We start from the raw sequence: 16278 nt of genomic DNA, 5'->3' as shown, positions 1-16278 counted from the left end.
TGGTTACACCCAAGATGAGCTTGGGTGGTGATATGGGTAGGGCTACCACTATAAATAAAATTACCTGCGCCACTAATGGGCGGAAGCTGAACAGCACTTCCCATTCACTCTTCAAGTGTGCCTACAGGTGTTATAGGCCTTAACGTAAAAAGAAAAAAAAAAGGCAAAGGTAGGGACCCACACCTGATCCAATATAGTGGAGACTGTTAGGGGGCCCCAAGACACACTTACGAGTATTAGGATAATCATTCTGCTGGCATTTTAGCAAATGGATTTTGATAAAAAAAAAAAACATGAATAATGTGTGGAAATAATAAAACCTCTATTAACCCAAAGTATATAATGAGGAGTTTCATGGGGCCTCCAGAAACTCAGAGCCCTAGGCAACTGCCTAGTGTTGCCTAATGGTAAGTCTGCCATTGCTCAGCTACAGTACAAACCCTATAGTATAGATTAGTAGTAGTAGTAGTAGTAGTAGTAGTAGTAGTAGTAGTAGTAGTAGTTGTTGTTGTTGTTGTTGTTGTTGTTGTTGTTGTTGTTGTTGTTGTTGTTGTTGTAGGGTACTAGCATTAATAGTGCTTTTATTCTGGATATATCATTAATGGAGAGAAATTATAATAAACTAATGAATCATGAATTCATGTAACTATTCATGAAAACACTGCAGATTCTGCTTGCCTCGCTCCTGACCGGCGCCCACTCACACGTCACAACTTCACGCAAAACTTTCCCTTTCTGAATGTCTTCTTGGCTCTTCTCAATTTTTATTCAAGGTCAAACAAGACACACTTGGGCTTCCTAGTCCCATAAATGTGGGAATGCTGTCAATCAATATGTACTATGTTATAATGATCTAATCTAGCTGTTGGTTTAGAAGATATCTGTGAAAAAAATTATACTATGTACGGCCTGAAACCGATAGAATATTCAATGAATCAATATGAACAAAGTGCGTCACCATCTGTTCCATCCCCTGCGTTCCTGCTCGGGGGAAAATCGTGACTATTGAATAAAGAGATCTGCGGATGCACTTGTATTGTTTGTTTCCACTACAGTTGTTACAACACAAACTCCATCATATCTGGGGTCATACACTTATACTGCAAAAATGTCACTCTTAGAAACTTGTTCATTCTTTTATTCCTCTCATCATAGTAATGGGTTTACTTTTACGGTAGTGATGCATGGCTGGTGGACACTGGACACCACGCACTGCCTTGTTAAACTCATGAGGGACACATTCCACCAATGTTTGTTTGTGTGTGTGTGTATGTGTGTGTGTGTGTTGTGTTGTATGTGAGCCTAATTTTAGTCACCCAGTTACACTCTTTTATTAATTTGAAAACACTGAGTTAGATGAGCATGGTTTGAAAGTAAACAGTTAGACATCACTTTGCTGCCTTTGAAGTTCTTAGAGACTTAGGCACTGATGCTTCAGTGAACGAGACTTTACTGTCTTTAGCTTCAGTTCCATATGCCATGGTGATGATCAGTTGAAGAACGTTGTTAATTCACTAATTTAATTGCAATTCCAAGGCGTGGGTTCACCTCGGCTGTCTTTAGGAATGTTTTGAAGAACCGTTTTAGCAAAAGACTTCCTTCACTTTTCTTAATGATAATGGCAAGACGTGACTTGTCCCGCGGTGCCTACAGCTTCTCTCTTCTGACAATTTTGCACAGTAATGGTCAAATGGAAAGTGAAAATCAGGAAATTTAAGTGATATACTCATAAGTAGCGACGAAGGTACGAATTGAAAACCAAAAGTGATGGATGAAATAGCGCACGTGACAGCTGCAGTACATAAACCACAGTGATAAGTAAAACAATTTCATCTCTCAGAATAAAAAAAAAGACGTATATCGTCTCTCCAAACAGTGTTTTGTAATGAAACTTCTGTTTTCCTCCAGTATTATTAGGTTATAATACCCAAGTGTGGAAATATTGCTATTTGATATTCATGTTGTTTGAAAAATAAGTTTTCTTAGATTTGTCCAGGCATTAACAGTGGATAGTATAGATTATAAAGCCCTCAGTTATTTGTTGTTATTATCATTATTATTATTATCATTCTCATTATTATTATTATTATTATTACTACTACTACTACTACTACTACTACTATTATTATTATTATTATTATTATTATTATTATTATTATTATTATTATTATTATTATTGTTGTTATTATTATTCTCATTATTATTATCATTATCATTATTATTACATAATCATTAGCATTGTTATCATTGATATTATTACTATCATTATTGTTATTATTACTGTTACTATTATTATTGTTGTAATTATTATTATTATTATTATTATTATTATTATTATTATTATTATTATTATTATTATTATTATTATTATTATTATTATTATCATTATTATTATGTTATTGTTCTTGTTATTATTATTATTATTATATTATTATTATTATTATTATTATTATTATTATTATTATTATTATTATTATTATTATTGTTGTTATTGTTATTATTATTATCATTGTTGTTGCTGTTGCTATTGTTATTGTTATTATTATCATTATCATTATTATTATTATCATCACAATTATTATTAATATTATTATCATTATTATTATTATTATTATCATTATTATTATTATTATTATTATTATTATTATTATTATTAGTAGTAGTAGTAGTAGTAGTAGTAGTAGTAATAATAGTAGTAGTAGTAGTAACAGTAGTAGTAGTACTTATTTACTATTATTATTGTTATTATTATTATTATTATTATTATTATTATTATTATTATTATTATTATTATTACTATTATTACTATTATCATCATTGATTTAAAAAAGATTTTTTTTTCTTTTTTGAGAAAAAAATTATATACAAATGTCATGTACACGCAGTCATTCCACGACGACCTGTGTGTGTGTGTGTGTGTGTGTGTGTGTGTGTGTGTGTGTGTGTGTGTGTGTGTGTGTTTGTGCGTGTGTGCGTGTGAGTGTATGTGTGTGTGTGGGTTAATTATTAAGCTGGCGCCTCCGATTGCTGCTGCTGCTGCTGCTGTTGTTGCCTTTTCGCCAGTCTGTCCATCACCATCCTATAGACGTCAAACTTGTTGAACTCTTTCTGCACTTTCTGTAGCAAGAAAAGAAAGTCAGTGGTTAGTTGAGCACTGCTTAAAAATTATTGCTAAGGGAAGGAGGGTTTGGAAGCTGTGCTGGGCAACATTAATCAATCGATTATTCGTGCAAAGATGCAGCTACTACTAGTCACACTTGTGGCTCCTTTACCACTACCGCATCCAGAAGGCTGCCGAGTGTCTCAGAGCGTCAATCAGGTCATGAAGAGAATAGGTTCTGCTTTGATGAAGCTAAAAAAATAACAAGGTACAAAAAATGGTGAATGTGTTGTTATTGAAAATATTCAGTCGTTGTTCATGAACAAAAAAAATATCGTATTTTACATGTTACAGACAAGTAATGAACGTAAGAATAGGTGATGCAGGAAAGAATACCAAAGCATGATTGCCCAAGAATAAGGTTTCAGGAGGAAACATAAAAAATACATCATTCTTTTTTCCATTCATTGAGTATGGGGATCTCTCTCTCTCTCTCTCTCTCTCTCTCTCTCTCTCTCTCTCTCTCTCTCTCTCTCTCTCTCTCTCTCTCTCTTTCTCACCTGGTGTATGACGGGCTCCACCTTGTCCATGATCTGGTTCCTGAGGAAGTTGGGCAAGACGTTCATCAGCGCCTCCACCAGGTAGTCAAACGTGCCGTCCCCGTCTGACCGCACCGCCAAGTTACCTGCGGCAAAGGATGACGCTCAGAGTACCTGTGTGTGTGTGTGTGTGTGTGTGTGTGTGTGTGTGTGTGTGGAAACTAGGCATTATTATCTCCATCTTTTCTCCCTCTTCTCTTTGTGGCATTTTCTTACGTAAATATCTCTCCCACCATTCATTAACACAACTCTCTCTCTCTCTCTCTCTCTCTCTCTCTCTCTCTCTCTCTTGGTTTTCTCCCTCTCTTGTTCCAATTTTCTTTCATTTCCTATTGAATCTTTTTTCTCTCTTATCATTACTCCCTTGCCTCTTTGCTGGCCAGACCAGAAGGGCCACGTCACCCCTCCATACCCCACTGGCTGACAATATCCACACACACCCTCTCCTCTCTGTCCTTTTAACCCCCATTAGCACATATCACAGTTTCCCTCCCTTACTTTTCCCCTTTTCCTTTTCCATTCCCTCTACAACCTCCTAATCCTCTTCTTCAGCCTCACCTAGCTTTATATCAATCTTCCTCAGTGTGGGCGGGCTCCTGATGTTGGCGGGCTGCTGTGCCTCCACCGTCACGGTCAGGCTCTCTATCTCCAGCGACAGATGACCCCCGACAGCTGGCAGGAGTGAGGCGGAGAGGGACCAGTCAGCGCTCCCCTTCAGTGTCTGTGTCCCAAGCTGTGAGTGGAGAGGAATAAGATTGCATTCTTGAGGGTATTGGTGTCGTATCGTGAACTAAAGTGTGGTTTCAAATAAGCCTTGGAAATTCTAGTGATAGTTTATAAAGGGTTCTGTGTCATAAATGGGGAAAATACATGGAAACTGATTATCTTTGTGGCCTTTGAAAATGGTTCCAAAAGAAAGCCCAAAGAGTTAAGAAACACGTCTCTGTGTCACATTTTCACTCAATCTGTAATTTCACGATCTGCTGGGAGTAATCACCCTATAGAGTTCCCGACTGAGTATTATAGCATTCGTCATTCCTACACTCATTCTTTATTTATTTCTACATCCCTACATTCTTCATTCCTAATTCCTACATTCCCAATTCCTACATTTCTATACATTCCTACATTTCTCATGACAAGGCGTTGTCTGGAAGTTCAAGCCGTATTCTCCCTGGGGTCAGTGGTGGTGATGACATTGCTGGCACTCCAGTGTTCCCCTCACGAGTCACTGCCAGCGCCACTGCACACCTTAACACACCTTCAATCGCGCACCTGTGTTCATCCTTCCATTGCTTTTTCTCTTCCATTCATCATCTTCCACACAACCACACATGTGTCAGATGCTTACCTGGATAGTGACGTACACAACATTGTCTATGAACTGGGCAGACACCTCGTGCGTGCGGTGAAGCGTTGTCACGCCTGCCACTTCAATGTTCTGCACCTGGAGTGCCAAAGAAACCTAGTAAGCTATTTGGTTACCTTAAGAGAGTCATAATTAGTTACTCCAGCCGTTTTTCCCTCGCAAAAGAAAAGAACCACTGGAATAACCACCCTCCGAAGAGGAGGGGGGAGCAGTACTCTACTCTCTCAAGGACACCCCCACTTAAGGGGGCACGACCGGGAGAGGCCTACCACGAGGAGATTTGACACTCCAAGGGATTCGGAGATGGGGACGCCACCCCCACTCCGGCGGCCTGGCTACCCAACATTAGGGCCCACCGCTATGATCTACTAGTATTCGCAAGGATGATGCTCCCTGCTAAGCGCCTCAGGGAGTTCTCTCCGCTGGCAGGGCAACAATCACCAGCGGGAGCACATCCCATGGGGGGATTGGGACCTCCACCACCCGTGTACCCTCTTAAGTACAGTTAAGTATAGTAAGTATGCACACCTGCATGAAGTACTGTGCCACAATATAATTACAATAACTTGGGATTCAATTCTTGAACATTTATATGCTTTGTGTGTGTGTGTGTGTGTGTGTGTGTGTGTCTGTATCTCGTGAATTTTTAACACTGAAAGCTATTGTTATTTACATTTTCTTTTTCCTTTTTTTATTCACTGGTGTGTGTGTGTTCACTGTTTAATCTGCTGCAGTCTCTGACGAGACAGCCAGACGTTACCCTACGGAGCGAGCTCAGAGCTCATTATTTCCGATCTTTGGATAGGCCTGAGACCAGGAACACACCACACACCGGGACAACAAGGTCACAACTCCTCGATTTACATCCTGTACCTACTCACTGCTAGGTGAACAGGGGCTACACGTGAAAGGAGACACACCCAAATATCTCCACTCGGCCGGGGAATCGAACCCCGGTCCTCTGGCTTGTGAAGCCAGCACTCTAACCACTGAGCTACCGGGCTGTGTGTGTGTGTGTGTGTGTGTGTGTGTGTGTGTGTGTGTGGGTGGGTGTGAAAGTTCAGCATAGCTTTAGTGGAGAAAAGCATCTATGAGAATAGCATCAATAATAATCTCTGTGGCCTTTGAAAATAGTCCTTATAAAAGTCTGAAGCGTTTCAAAATGTAGGCCATGGATAAAAACCACTTTGAAGTAAAGACCGTGATTAATAATAACAATAATAATGATAACAATAATAATAATGATAATAATAACAATAATAATAATAATAATAATAATAATAATAATAATAATAATAATAGTAATGATAATGATAACAATAGCAATGTTAAGAATAACAACAACAATAAAAATGATGATAATAACGTGAATAAGAAGATGGTCAGTAGAGTAATAAGAAACATTACATAACATGACGTAAGTAAATAAATAAACGAGGAAGAACGAGAGACTTTGATGATAAGAGTAACACTAAGCAACAAATCAGTTCATGTATAATATTATGTAGGCGATAAGAAAATAACAACAATGACAACAACAGCAAAGTAGATGATACTTATGTGAACATCAGCTGAGACAAAACATATAAGTTATTAAACAAAATGAAGAAGAAGAAAAAAAGTAAAGGAAAGACGAACTGAGGGCCAACCATTTCCACCACTGTGTAATCAACTCACCTGTACAGTCACGCCCCAGGTGAGGTGCATCTCCTTGTCGTCAACCCTCACCGGCTCCAAGGTTTTCCTCAGGTCCATGCGAATCTGTGCGGAGGGGAGTGAGTGTGTGGAGGAGTGCAGTGACAAAGAAACTAAAGCAGTGAAAGTGAAAGTGAAAGGCTAAGACAACGAAAAAAACAATAAATAATCTAAGGAAAACGAAAATAGTGGGAGCCGAAGCCAAGGCATACATACTCCACGCACACTACTTTGAACTGGCAAGAGTGACGTGGGAGAGAGGACGGCGAGCGGTGAATAGCGGGGTGAGATGAAAGTTAGAGGTAAATACTTCATCCATCAGTTAATCATTAGTAGCGTTTGCAGGTGGTACAAGAAATTAAGGTGCAGAAGATAAACTAAACAGATATTTGTTTTTAATCTTTCCAACAATATAATCATTATTGTCAAATTTATCTGTTTATTTATTTATATGACTATATGGATTCTCTCTCTCTCTCTCTCTCTCTCTCTCTCTCTCTCTCTCTCTCTCTCTCACTCTGTTTATGTACCTTGACCATGGCGAAGTCCACGGGAGAAATTGAGTCTGGGAAGGTAATGTTTTGGAGACGCTCTTCGATGCGCTGGTTGACGAGGCTCTTAACTTTTGTCTGAACCTGGGGGGAGGAGAGTTACGAGGCGTCAACGATAAGAAAACGAAAGTTGTCCCAGGTGTGTGTGTGTGTGTGTGTGTGTGTGTGTGTGTGTGTGTGTGTGTGTGTGTGATGAAGTGTCTAGTTAAATCTGACAATCGACAAAGGAGATCACTACACGTGACACTGAGGAACCCAGCGAGATATATATACTATTCTACAGACGGCTAAGAATTTGGAAGGTGCTGAAGGAAGTATATCAAAAGTTTACATCAAAAAGGATATTCATCCGGCGGTACGAAGGGAGGATGACCGACTAAGGAAACGTGAAAAGGAAGAAAAAGAAAATGCTGTAAACGTCGGTAGCGCAATATCTTATGACAGGAAAAATTTAGTAATAAGGGATGGTGTGATAATATCGCTTTATGCCAAAGTTTTATTGGAAATCTGATACCCATGGTCGAGTGCCTGAAGTTGTGTGCTTGGAACATTTGCGGATTAAAGAATAAGCTTAGTGATCCTGAAATTTATTCTTGGATATGGTATTGTGTGGCTACTGGGAACTGAAAAGTATTTTAATCTTTGTGTTCCTGTTTTTTTTTTTTTTTGTGTGTGTGTATTGTTGTGTCCAAAACTGGATATTGTAGGAGTGGAGTTGTGAAGCTGATTAGAAATAGGCTAAGTAGATTTGTGGAAAGAGTTATTACGGAAATTGAAGGTCAAATATGTGTTGTACTGTCTTTCCTTAATAGCGTGAAACTTGGAAGTGTATATGTCCCGCCCGAGGATTCCCCCTATTTCAGTGTAGCTGATATGGGGGCCCTGGCAGATCTCACGAGGCACACAGGTCACGAGATTGCCTTAGGTGATTTTACTGTAAGCGTGGGGACTCCGTATCTGACAGATAAGGATGATAACGCATTAGTATACCGAGACATCACTGATCACACAGGCAATAGTCGCGGTAGCTCACTGGTAAACCTGTGCGATAACAAGGAATTGGTCATAGTTAATCTCTTAGTTCACCGTGGGAGAGACTTCGGTGGTAATCTAACATTCAAATGGCGAAACGAGTGGCTGTCCGTGATAGATCTCTGTGTATCGAAGCAAGATTCTTTGGACTTCATTAGAGACCCAAGTGTGTCCCAAGATGTGCTTGGGTCTGAGTGACGTTTGACCATGCACTCATTTGTGTATCATTGGAATTAAAAAGTGTGAACTCAATCAACGTCAACCAGTTGCTATAAAGGTCATCAATGCTGAGTCAACCCTACTATAAACTGCTCCAGACAAATAAGTCACCTCGGTGTATTAATATAAAGATTTCGACCAAGTGCGATTCACTGAGACACTGCATGCACAGTATAGCACCACCCTCAGGCTTAGAATATACACATGTCTCATCAGAAAATACACTCGTCTCTTTATTGAACGAGGATGAGGAGAATGCGTCTGATGTAATAAACAGAGTAGTGGAGGAGGCATGTTGTATTGTAACGGAAAAAAATGCGAAGCAGTGTGCTGTGAATAAGTGTGAACCCGGTGACGGGGAATGTGAACCCAGGCCAGGTGGGAATGGCTTTTACAGTCAAATGATTCAAAACTTATATGGAAATCAGTGAACTGGAAAGGCAGTACAAATGAAAAGGATGAACCACACCCAAATGAGAGTCAATTTAAAACGCGCTTCGAAACGTTACTGAACCCTTGTGACCAAAATGATGAGGAAATAGATACATCTGAGTCACCATAAATGCCTGTTTTAGATGACCCTTTTACTAATGATATCATGAGTTACAGCGTGTTATAAAGAGTATGGACAAATACAAAGATTATAGTGGTTTGTGTCCTGGAGTTATTGGTATGTTACCCCCAGAGTGCACACATTTCTTTCTTTTCAGTAATATTTGATAATTATAGTATTCCTGTATGTTCAGTATCCTGCATCATGGTGTTATAACAAATTATTTGTCTTATTTAAGTCAGGTCTCCCTTCTGTGTGTGACAAATATCGAGGAATTGATGTTATGGACTCACTGGCAAAAACATTTGATATTCTTATATTGAACAGACTAAAATTATGGTATTACTCGGATCAGTGTCAAGCTGGAGCACAAAGAAAGTGGAGTTGCTTGAAACATATATTTCCATTAAGAATGTTGAGTGATTTTGCAAAGAAAGAAAGAAAAAACTAGGTGTCCGTCAGGGATCACCAACTAGTCCTCTTCTGTTTGTCATATACATGTATCAATCGGATGGTTCAGATGAACAAAGGTGTCGTGGGAGAGGATGGATTTTTAGGATTTATGGATGTACTTCTTTTAATGGATGATACGGTCGTTCTCGCTACGTTTAGAGAAAAGTGTCTGTAGAAATTGTCTGTTGTGTTGGATTATTGTCATGAATATGGGATGGAGATGAATGTGAAAAAGACCAAATTCCTTCTTGTAAATGGTGTGCAACGTGATAAAACCCTATTGACCATTGCGCCACATGTTATACATTACAGTTCCAAGTATTTGTATCTGGGAGCCTGGTTTACTGACAAGTTTCCATAAAGGATGTAGTAACACTACACGATATAAAAAGATCAAGCAACTGTCAATAAATTTGCTATTTTATGTGCTTCTAATAGTAACATGCCATTTAAGTATAAAAAGATGGTTTATGACGCTACTCTTTGTTTGTCATTATTGTACAGTGCTGAGTCATAATTTTCGAGCAATATCAAACCCAAAGGGAAACAATTCAACCAGCTTGTTAAGTGTATACTCGGCGTGAGACGAAACAGGAGTGTTACGCTCTGTATGACTGAAGCAGGAATACCACCCTTAAGTGTTTTAATTTTCTAAAGTCGAAATCTGAAGTCACTGACATCCATTAACCATTTCATTATGTATACAGGTTATGTAGCGTAAAGGACATTTCTGCCTTTAGATTTACTACAGTTAGTCTACATTATAACAATGATATTAACCCTTTAAGCAGAATTTCTAATGCTGTGCAAATGCCACTAAATTGTCAACGTATGTGAACGAGCTCAATCCTTCTTTGTCTCAGCATCCCGTATATATATAACACATTCATTTATTCCTGATTACTATCATGAAGTTTTTACCCGACTCAGGTTAATGTCACATAATCTTAAAGTGGAGACTGGTAGGTGGAATCGCGTTTCACATCATTTACGAGTTTGTTCATGTGACGAGGTGTTAGTCCAGACTTGAAAATTAAGTATTGGTCCAGTGTCCCATGACTGATGTACACAGGCAACAATATCCTATGCTGACTTTCACTGATATCAGTACTTTATTAAGCGAACATATTTACATAAGCGAGCTGTGCAAGTACATTTTTGATACTTTAAAAGATGTTCTCTCAACTTTTTATATAACAATTGTAATTGTTTGTAGGTTTAGTTTCATTTGATCTGTTTTATTACTATATTCCTGGGTTTTCGATGATCTCATTTATTTATTCTTTTCTTTATGACTAATCTCTTCTAGTCAATTTTAAGATTTTCCTTTTCTGTATTGGTTTATGTAGAATTTTTGTGATTTTGATGTTTTAGCATTTGTATTTTGTGGTATTTTATGAGAAATGTACTATTTATTTTAGGGTGTAGAAAAAAAAAGGTGGTAGATAAATAGACAGCCGAGAAATGTTAAAACTTGAAATGGACAAACATTGTTCATATTCTGTATACCTTTCATATTTCGTGCGTTTGTCAATAAGCTAACTAAGTAACTGTGTGTGTGTGGGGGTGGATTGTGCGTGTGGGTGGCTTCAGAGTGATCTGAATAGAGGCACTTAAAGAGTTCGTTAGTATATTCGATGTAAAGACAAGTAAGCACGCAGTCTCTACGCAGTCCTTTGCAAACCACTTACTTTGCTGAAAATGATAGGTTGGATGCCTGTACTGAAGAAGGTCTTGGCAGCCGACACGGCGAAGCTGTGGGCGTAGGTGAGTCCAGTGAAGTTTAGTTTCAGGTCCTCGAACTCAAGGTCCATCTGAGAGAATAAGAGAAGGGAGGGTGTGCGAATTATCTTGAGCAACGTATGAGTATGTTTCTACGTTTCTGACAGACATTAAACACGTGTTTCCCTCATGCTCGACATGAAGAGTAGGAATGTCGGCCTACCGGAGAGTTTTGAGCTCCACAATTTGGTCTGTAGTTCAGCATGCTAAAATGTCCTGCACCACAGACTCAGGCTGGAGAGGTGTGTGTGATGGCTAGAGATAACAATCTAACAATCTTGGTCAACAGTCGAATAACTTTTTGCACTCACCTCCGCTTTGCTCGGCGTTTTTTGTTCACTCCTCTGGTAATCTGGTGACAAATTCTAACAACTTTAGATCAGAATACTCTGCATTAGAGGAATTGTAGGAATCGTAGCCGAGACTATATTAATATAAAGATAAATATTTTGTTGACCACAACAGGATGGTGTATTAATAACATTAAAAAAATATCATCCCCACATATGATAATGTAGAAAACTCTGCATCAACACATCCCTGTCCCAGTAACCAGAGCAATAAACAATTTCAAGTGATTGGCGTAAATGAAGTGCAAGCCATGTCTTCCATACCTTTGGCTCGACACTCAGGAGTCCGACGTCATTGATGCCGAAGAAAAGATCGAGTGTCATCTCTATCCCAATCATAGTGATGTTGGCGTAGCCCTCACTGTTGCTCCAGGGACCAGGCCACTTATATCCACCGTGGAGATTGAAATACGGCAGACTGAGCTTGCCCTTGGCCTGCCTCGCCGAAATGAAAGAGAAGAAAGGAAATCGTGGGCAGATGTGAAAAAAAAAAAAAAAATATATATATATATATATATATATATATATATATATATATATATATATATATATATATATATATATATATATATATATATATATATATAAGGAACACAAAAGGAAGTAAATGCAAAATCTGCTGGCCATTAAGAGGATGTTCGAGATAAGCTAAACTACATTCTTGCAGATGAATGACTAAAGCGACTATCAAAAGGCGAAAGATTGAAGCGTTATGTTACTGTCACACATTCATGTATGTGAGCTACGCATCCTCTCGTATGTAGAATTTTGCCTATACGGCAAGCACCTCGTAAAAACTACGTAACACCTTCGTGATGCGGGAAACAACTGGACGTAGCGTGGGGATGCGTGCGGGCGCCACATACCTCTCACTGGTACGCGGGTGGCGTAGTATCTCTGGTTCATGTTCCAAATATACGGCGCGCGGTGTCCACGTCAAACTGTCAATATACGTGCGAATAGCCGCACCACGTGGTCCGTACGTGGATGGTGCCAGAAGCGTACCAGCCCCTTACGTGTCATGCCACGCCGGAGCCTCGCAAGAGTCTTGCACTACCTTGCCAGACCACGCTACCCAAACGTTCCCGCCACTGTGCACCCACTTAGTACGAGGCATATAAAAGCTGTGCGTGGATCATCGTCGACATTCTCGTACTATTTTCTATATTTCTTAACTTTTCTTATTACTGACCAACCTCTTCTTTTCTCTCCCTTTGTCTAGCAAGAAGTTAGAAGACGTCGAAAGTTCACGTACTGCCTGCCTGCGTGACAGACCTCTGGACGCACCACTCCATCGGTCCCAGCAGTAGGCAGTGTTTTGTCTGTGTGTTTGTCGGTGTGTGTGTGCTGTGTTAACATGTTTGTTTCTGTGTGTCACTTGTGCATGATGTGTTTAGAGGTATTTTGCATTTGTGCAACTTGTTTTCATACCCATTATGTGGCTTTTACTGATAATAGCAGTATGCAAATGCAATGTAAATGATATAAAACATTATAATTAATACAAAATTATAAAAAAAACTCTATAAATAATAATTGCAATTTATACTGAGAGAAGTAATAAACATAGTTGATAGAAATACAATGAAAAGGGAAAGTAAAATATGGAAGGTGAAATATAGAAATAATAACAATGGAGATACCTGAAAATTGGCTATTGTTTGATAGTCTTTATGTGACTTTAAATAATAATAGCAAAAAGTAAATGCAATTTATATAATTAATGACATGCATATAAAATGCTAGACACAACATACCTATAGAGAGTTGTGAATAAAACTGTAATTCATACTGAGAGAATTAACAGATACAGGTATACATATGAATAGAATGCAACGATAAATGAAAGGACGTTGTGACTCTCCGAAAGTGGTGCAACAAGCGATTCCCTGGGAGGTATGGTTGTCATACATGTACATGGCAGGTGTTCACATACCAGTGAAAGCGTGGCACATACCAGTGTCGCACGGGCACCGGTACGTGGTGCTGGTGGGGGCGTGGCATATTTCCTCGTAAGCACCATGTATGCCTTGTGTGCATCGGTTGCTTCGTACGTACAGTACATACGTGTACGTACGTGCACCCTACGTGCTTCTGACGGCGCAAGCATCTGGTAGATCGCCCAATGACATGTTTTTTTGGTGGCGCGGGTAAATTACGGCCATGTATCTCCACGTATGTGGGAAATTCTACATGGGAGCACATGTGGCTCACAAACGTGAATGTGTGACAGTAGCATTACATGTGTACTTCTTAAAAATTGCTGCATCAGTATCATTGTACTTTTTCTGCACGCTGTGTTTGATCAAAAGGTGAAAATGAATCTTTAACCTGATGTACTGTCGGCTGGTAGGTACTGCTCTCTCTCTCTCTCTCTCTCTCTCTCTCTCTCTCTCATTATTACCGTTATTGCTATTATTTTATCTTTATCAACACGACATAATTACTTTCATGGATACATTTGTGCAAAGTAACCTGCATCATTATACGTATACACATGGTATGTATAGATGAGGCACCTCCTCCCCAAACAACGGACAGACACAAATATTATATGGGTACTGTTCTCCCCCCGCACCTCCGAAATAGTGTGAAATTAAGGTTGAGTATGTAAATAAAGTGAGAATAAATGGCTGTTGCTGGAGAAAATACGATGAGTGTAAGACCTAAGAGTGAGAGGACTGGAGAGATGAAGGCAGGACGCTCACCGAGAGGGAGGTGAGGTTGACGTTGACATACTCGAGCCTGAGTCCTGAGTGGCCGGAGATGTAAGGATCGAAGAAGGTGATCTGAGAGGCAGGAACCGTCCCCGGGATGTGGATGGGCTCTGGCACATTGAGTACTGCCGCGGGAAAGAGATGATATTTATTTTACTTATCTATCTTTTTTTCGAATTTTTCATAAAAAATAAAAAGAAGACAATATTCTGTTTATTGTTACATATAATATGGATAAGTTTTTTTTTAGTGATTCATTAAAATTGGCCAAGAAGTACAATACATGAGAATCCCCCTCACCAGGAATGCCGTGGGGATCGCGCACAGAGAAGTACTCTACCATATCGTTCACAATCCTCTGGGGCGTCAGTGGCTCCTCCCCAAGCCAGGCTGCAAAGAGCAAGTCCAATTCATTCTCTCACCTCTCGCTACAATATTAGTAAATGAAAAAGGCACTTTCTTTTAAGACCTTCATGAGAGAAACTAAAATAAGAGAAGGTTTTTACCTTTGTAATCTATAAGCTCTCCACATACTTCCTTTCCCGCCGCTGTCAGTATCACCACCACCACCACCGCACACAGCTGAGTCTTGTCTTCCATCTCGCTCACCGTCATTCAATTAAAGTCACCAAATCACTAGAACAATTCGAAAAAATAACACAATGGTACAAGGAACAGGAAGGCGATGCCACACTTCCTGACGAAGATAAATCATCAATTTAGATATTTTTTCACATGTTTAATGAACATTTTCAACCATTTTATCGTCTGTATGTCAAGCTTCGCCACGACTCACGGGATGTTCTGGCAAAACAAGAACGCAGTGAAAGATAAGGAGAACAACAGAACGCTGATCTAGAGCAAACAGTTATGTAACAGAATAACACTTTTACGTGAGGAAACTGGGACAAAATATTGCATCAAGGGAAACACAACATAGTAGCAGATAATGTCATTTGGTCATAGACACATCGTCAAAAAATAACTATATGCAGAACACATTTTTCTATCATCACTAGAAAAATACTTTTTGCAGCAATGATAGTTTACAAATTTTCTATATCCGTGATAGATTTTTTTTTCTTTTCCTTAGGATGTGATCACCGTTCAGCTGAGGCACACTGGGAAGCAGAACAGCTATATATGAGTCAACGCATATGTACTGACGCCTTTGTCACGAGTAGGTACACAAACTAATGCAGAAATAATCTGGCACTACAACCCAAGGCAAGAAAGGACCGTGATTTCATTTCATGGACACCCACACGCCACTGCAAGCCAGTGGTACACCGGCAATGATCAGGGACCGGGATATTTTCTACTGTAACGTTCAAATGAGAGGAAGGTCACGTTTGCTGGTGGACTCACGTCGTATGTACGGTTTCACCGCTCCTCGACCCACTCACGCACCGCGGGATTCCATCGTCCACTTTATTGCCGCAAAATATCCTAGAAATTCTCGATACGCGAGCCTTGACTCCTATCGGATTACTAAATTTTCTTCGCATATTGATCAGTGCTGTGTTACAATAGTTAGGAGTGTCCTTAGGATGCGATGGGCCAGAGGCGTCATGGGTGGCTGGTGGCTGCCGTCAACCGCAATCATGTGTATGTTCTTGAGTGGTGATAAGCGGAAGACAGATAATACAATGCCTCTGATTACAGTGACCATTGATCAAACTCCAGCAGTTGTGGGTACAGGGAGACAGCGCTACAAGTGTTCCACGTGTGCCACGCCGCGCCGGGGAGATAATACACGAGGCCAAGGGGGCAATCCTTCCCTGCCTACCTTTCCTCACTCTCTTTAACACACACACACACACACACACACACACACACACACACACACACACACACA

At 39.6% G+C, this 16278-nt stretch overlaps 1 protein-coding gene across 6 annotated transcripts; it reads right to left on the bottom strand.

Annotated features, from left to right (window-relative positions):
* Positions 1-2763: 2763 nt before the first annotated feature.
* LOC123514323 lies at positions 2764-16043 on the bottom strand. 6 transcript variants are annotated; one of them, XM_045272151.1, is made up of 12 exons: positions 15949-16043; positions 14927-15056; positions 14721-14810; positions 14412-14545; positions 11968-12138; positions 11263-11385; positions 7294-7398; positions 6746-6829; positions 5051-5146; positions 4258-4432; positions 3661-3785; positions 2764-3117 (listed from the first exon to the last, which is right to left on the bottom strand). In XM_045272151.1, the coding sequence occupies exons 2-12, from the start codon at positions 15033-15035 to the stop codon at positions 3007-3009; spliced, it is 1323 nt and encodes a 440-aa protein (XP_045128086.1). In that variant the 5' UTR covers positions 15036-15056; positions 15949-16043; the 3' UTR covers positions 2764-3006. The 6 variants fall into 6 exon arrangements, with proteins under 6 accessions (XP_045128086.1, XP_045128088.1, XP_045128087.1 ...); XM_045272153.1 differs by lacking the exon at positions 15949-16043 and adding an exon at positions 15789-15892; XM_045272152.1 differs by lacking the exon at positions 15949-16043 and adding an exon at positions 15771-15795.
* Positions 16044-16278: the final 235 nt, after the last annotated feature.

The sequence above is a fragment of the Portunus trituberculatus genome, chromosome 37 (assembly GCF_017591435.1).
Source record: "Portunus trituberculatus isolate SZX2019 chromosome 37, ASM1759143v1, whole genome shotgun sequence".
Taxonomy (NCBI): domain Eukaryota; kingdom Metazoa; phylum Arthropoda; class Malacostraca; order Decapoda; family Portunidae; genus Portunus; species Portunus trituberculatus.
This window is presented reverse-complemented; position numbering and strand designations above follow the sequence as displayed.

Coding starts and splice junctions, on each gene's coding strand:
- LOC123514323 (XM_045272151.1), bottom strand. CDS start 15,035: ATGACGGTGAGCGAGATGGAAGACAAGACTCAGCTGTGTGCGGTGGTG. Junction 3,786..4,257: donor GAAGATTGATATAAAGCTAG/GTGAGGCTGAAG, acceptor CCTTTGCCGCAG/GTAACTTGGCGGTGCGGTCA. Junction 3,118..3,660: donor TGGAGCCCGTCATACACCAG/GTGAGAAAGAGA, acceptor TTCTTGCTACAG/AAAGTGCAGAAAGAGTTCAA.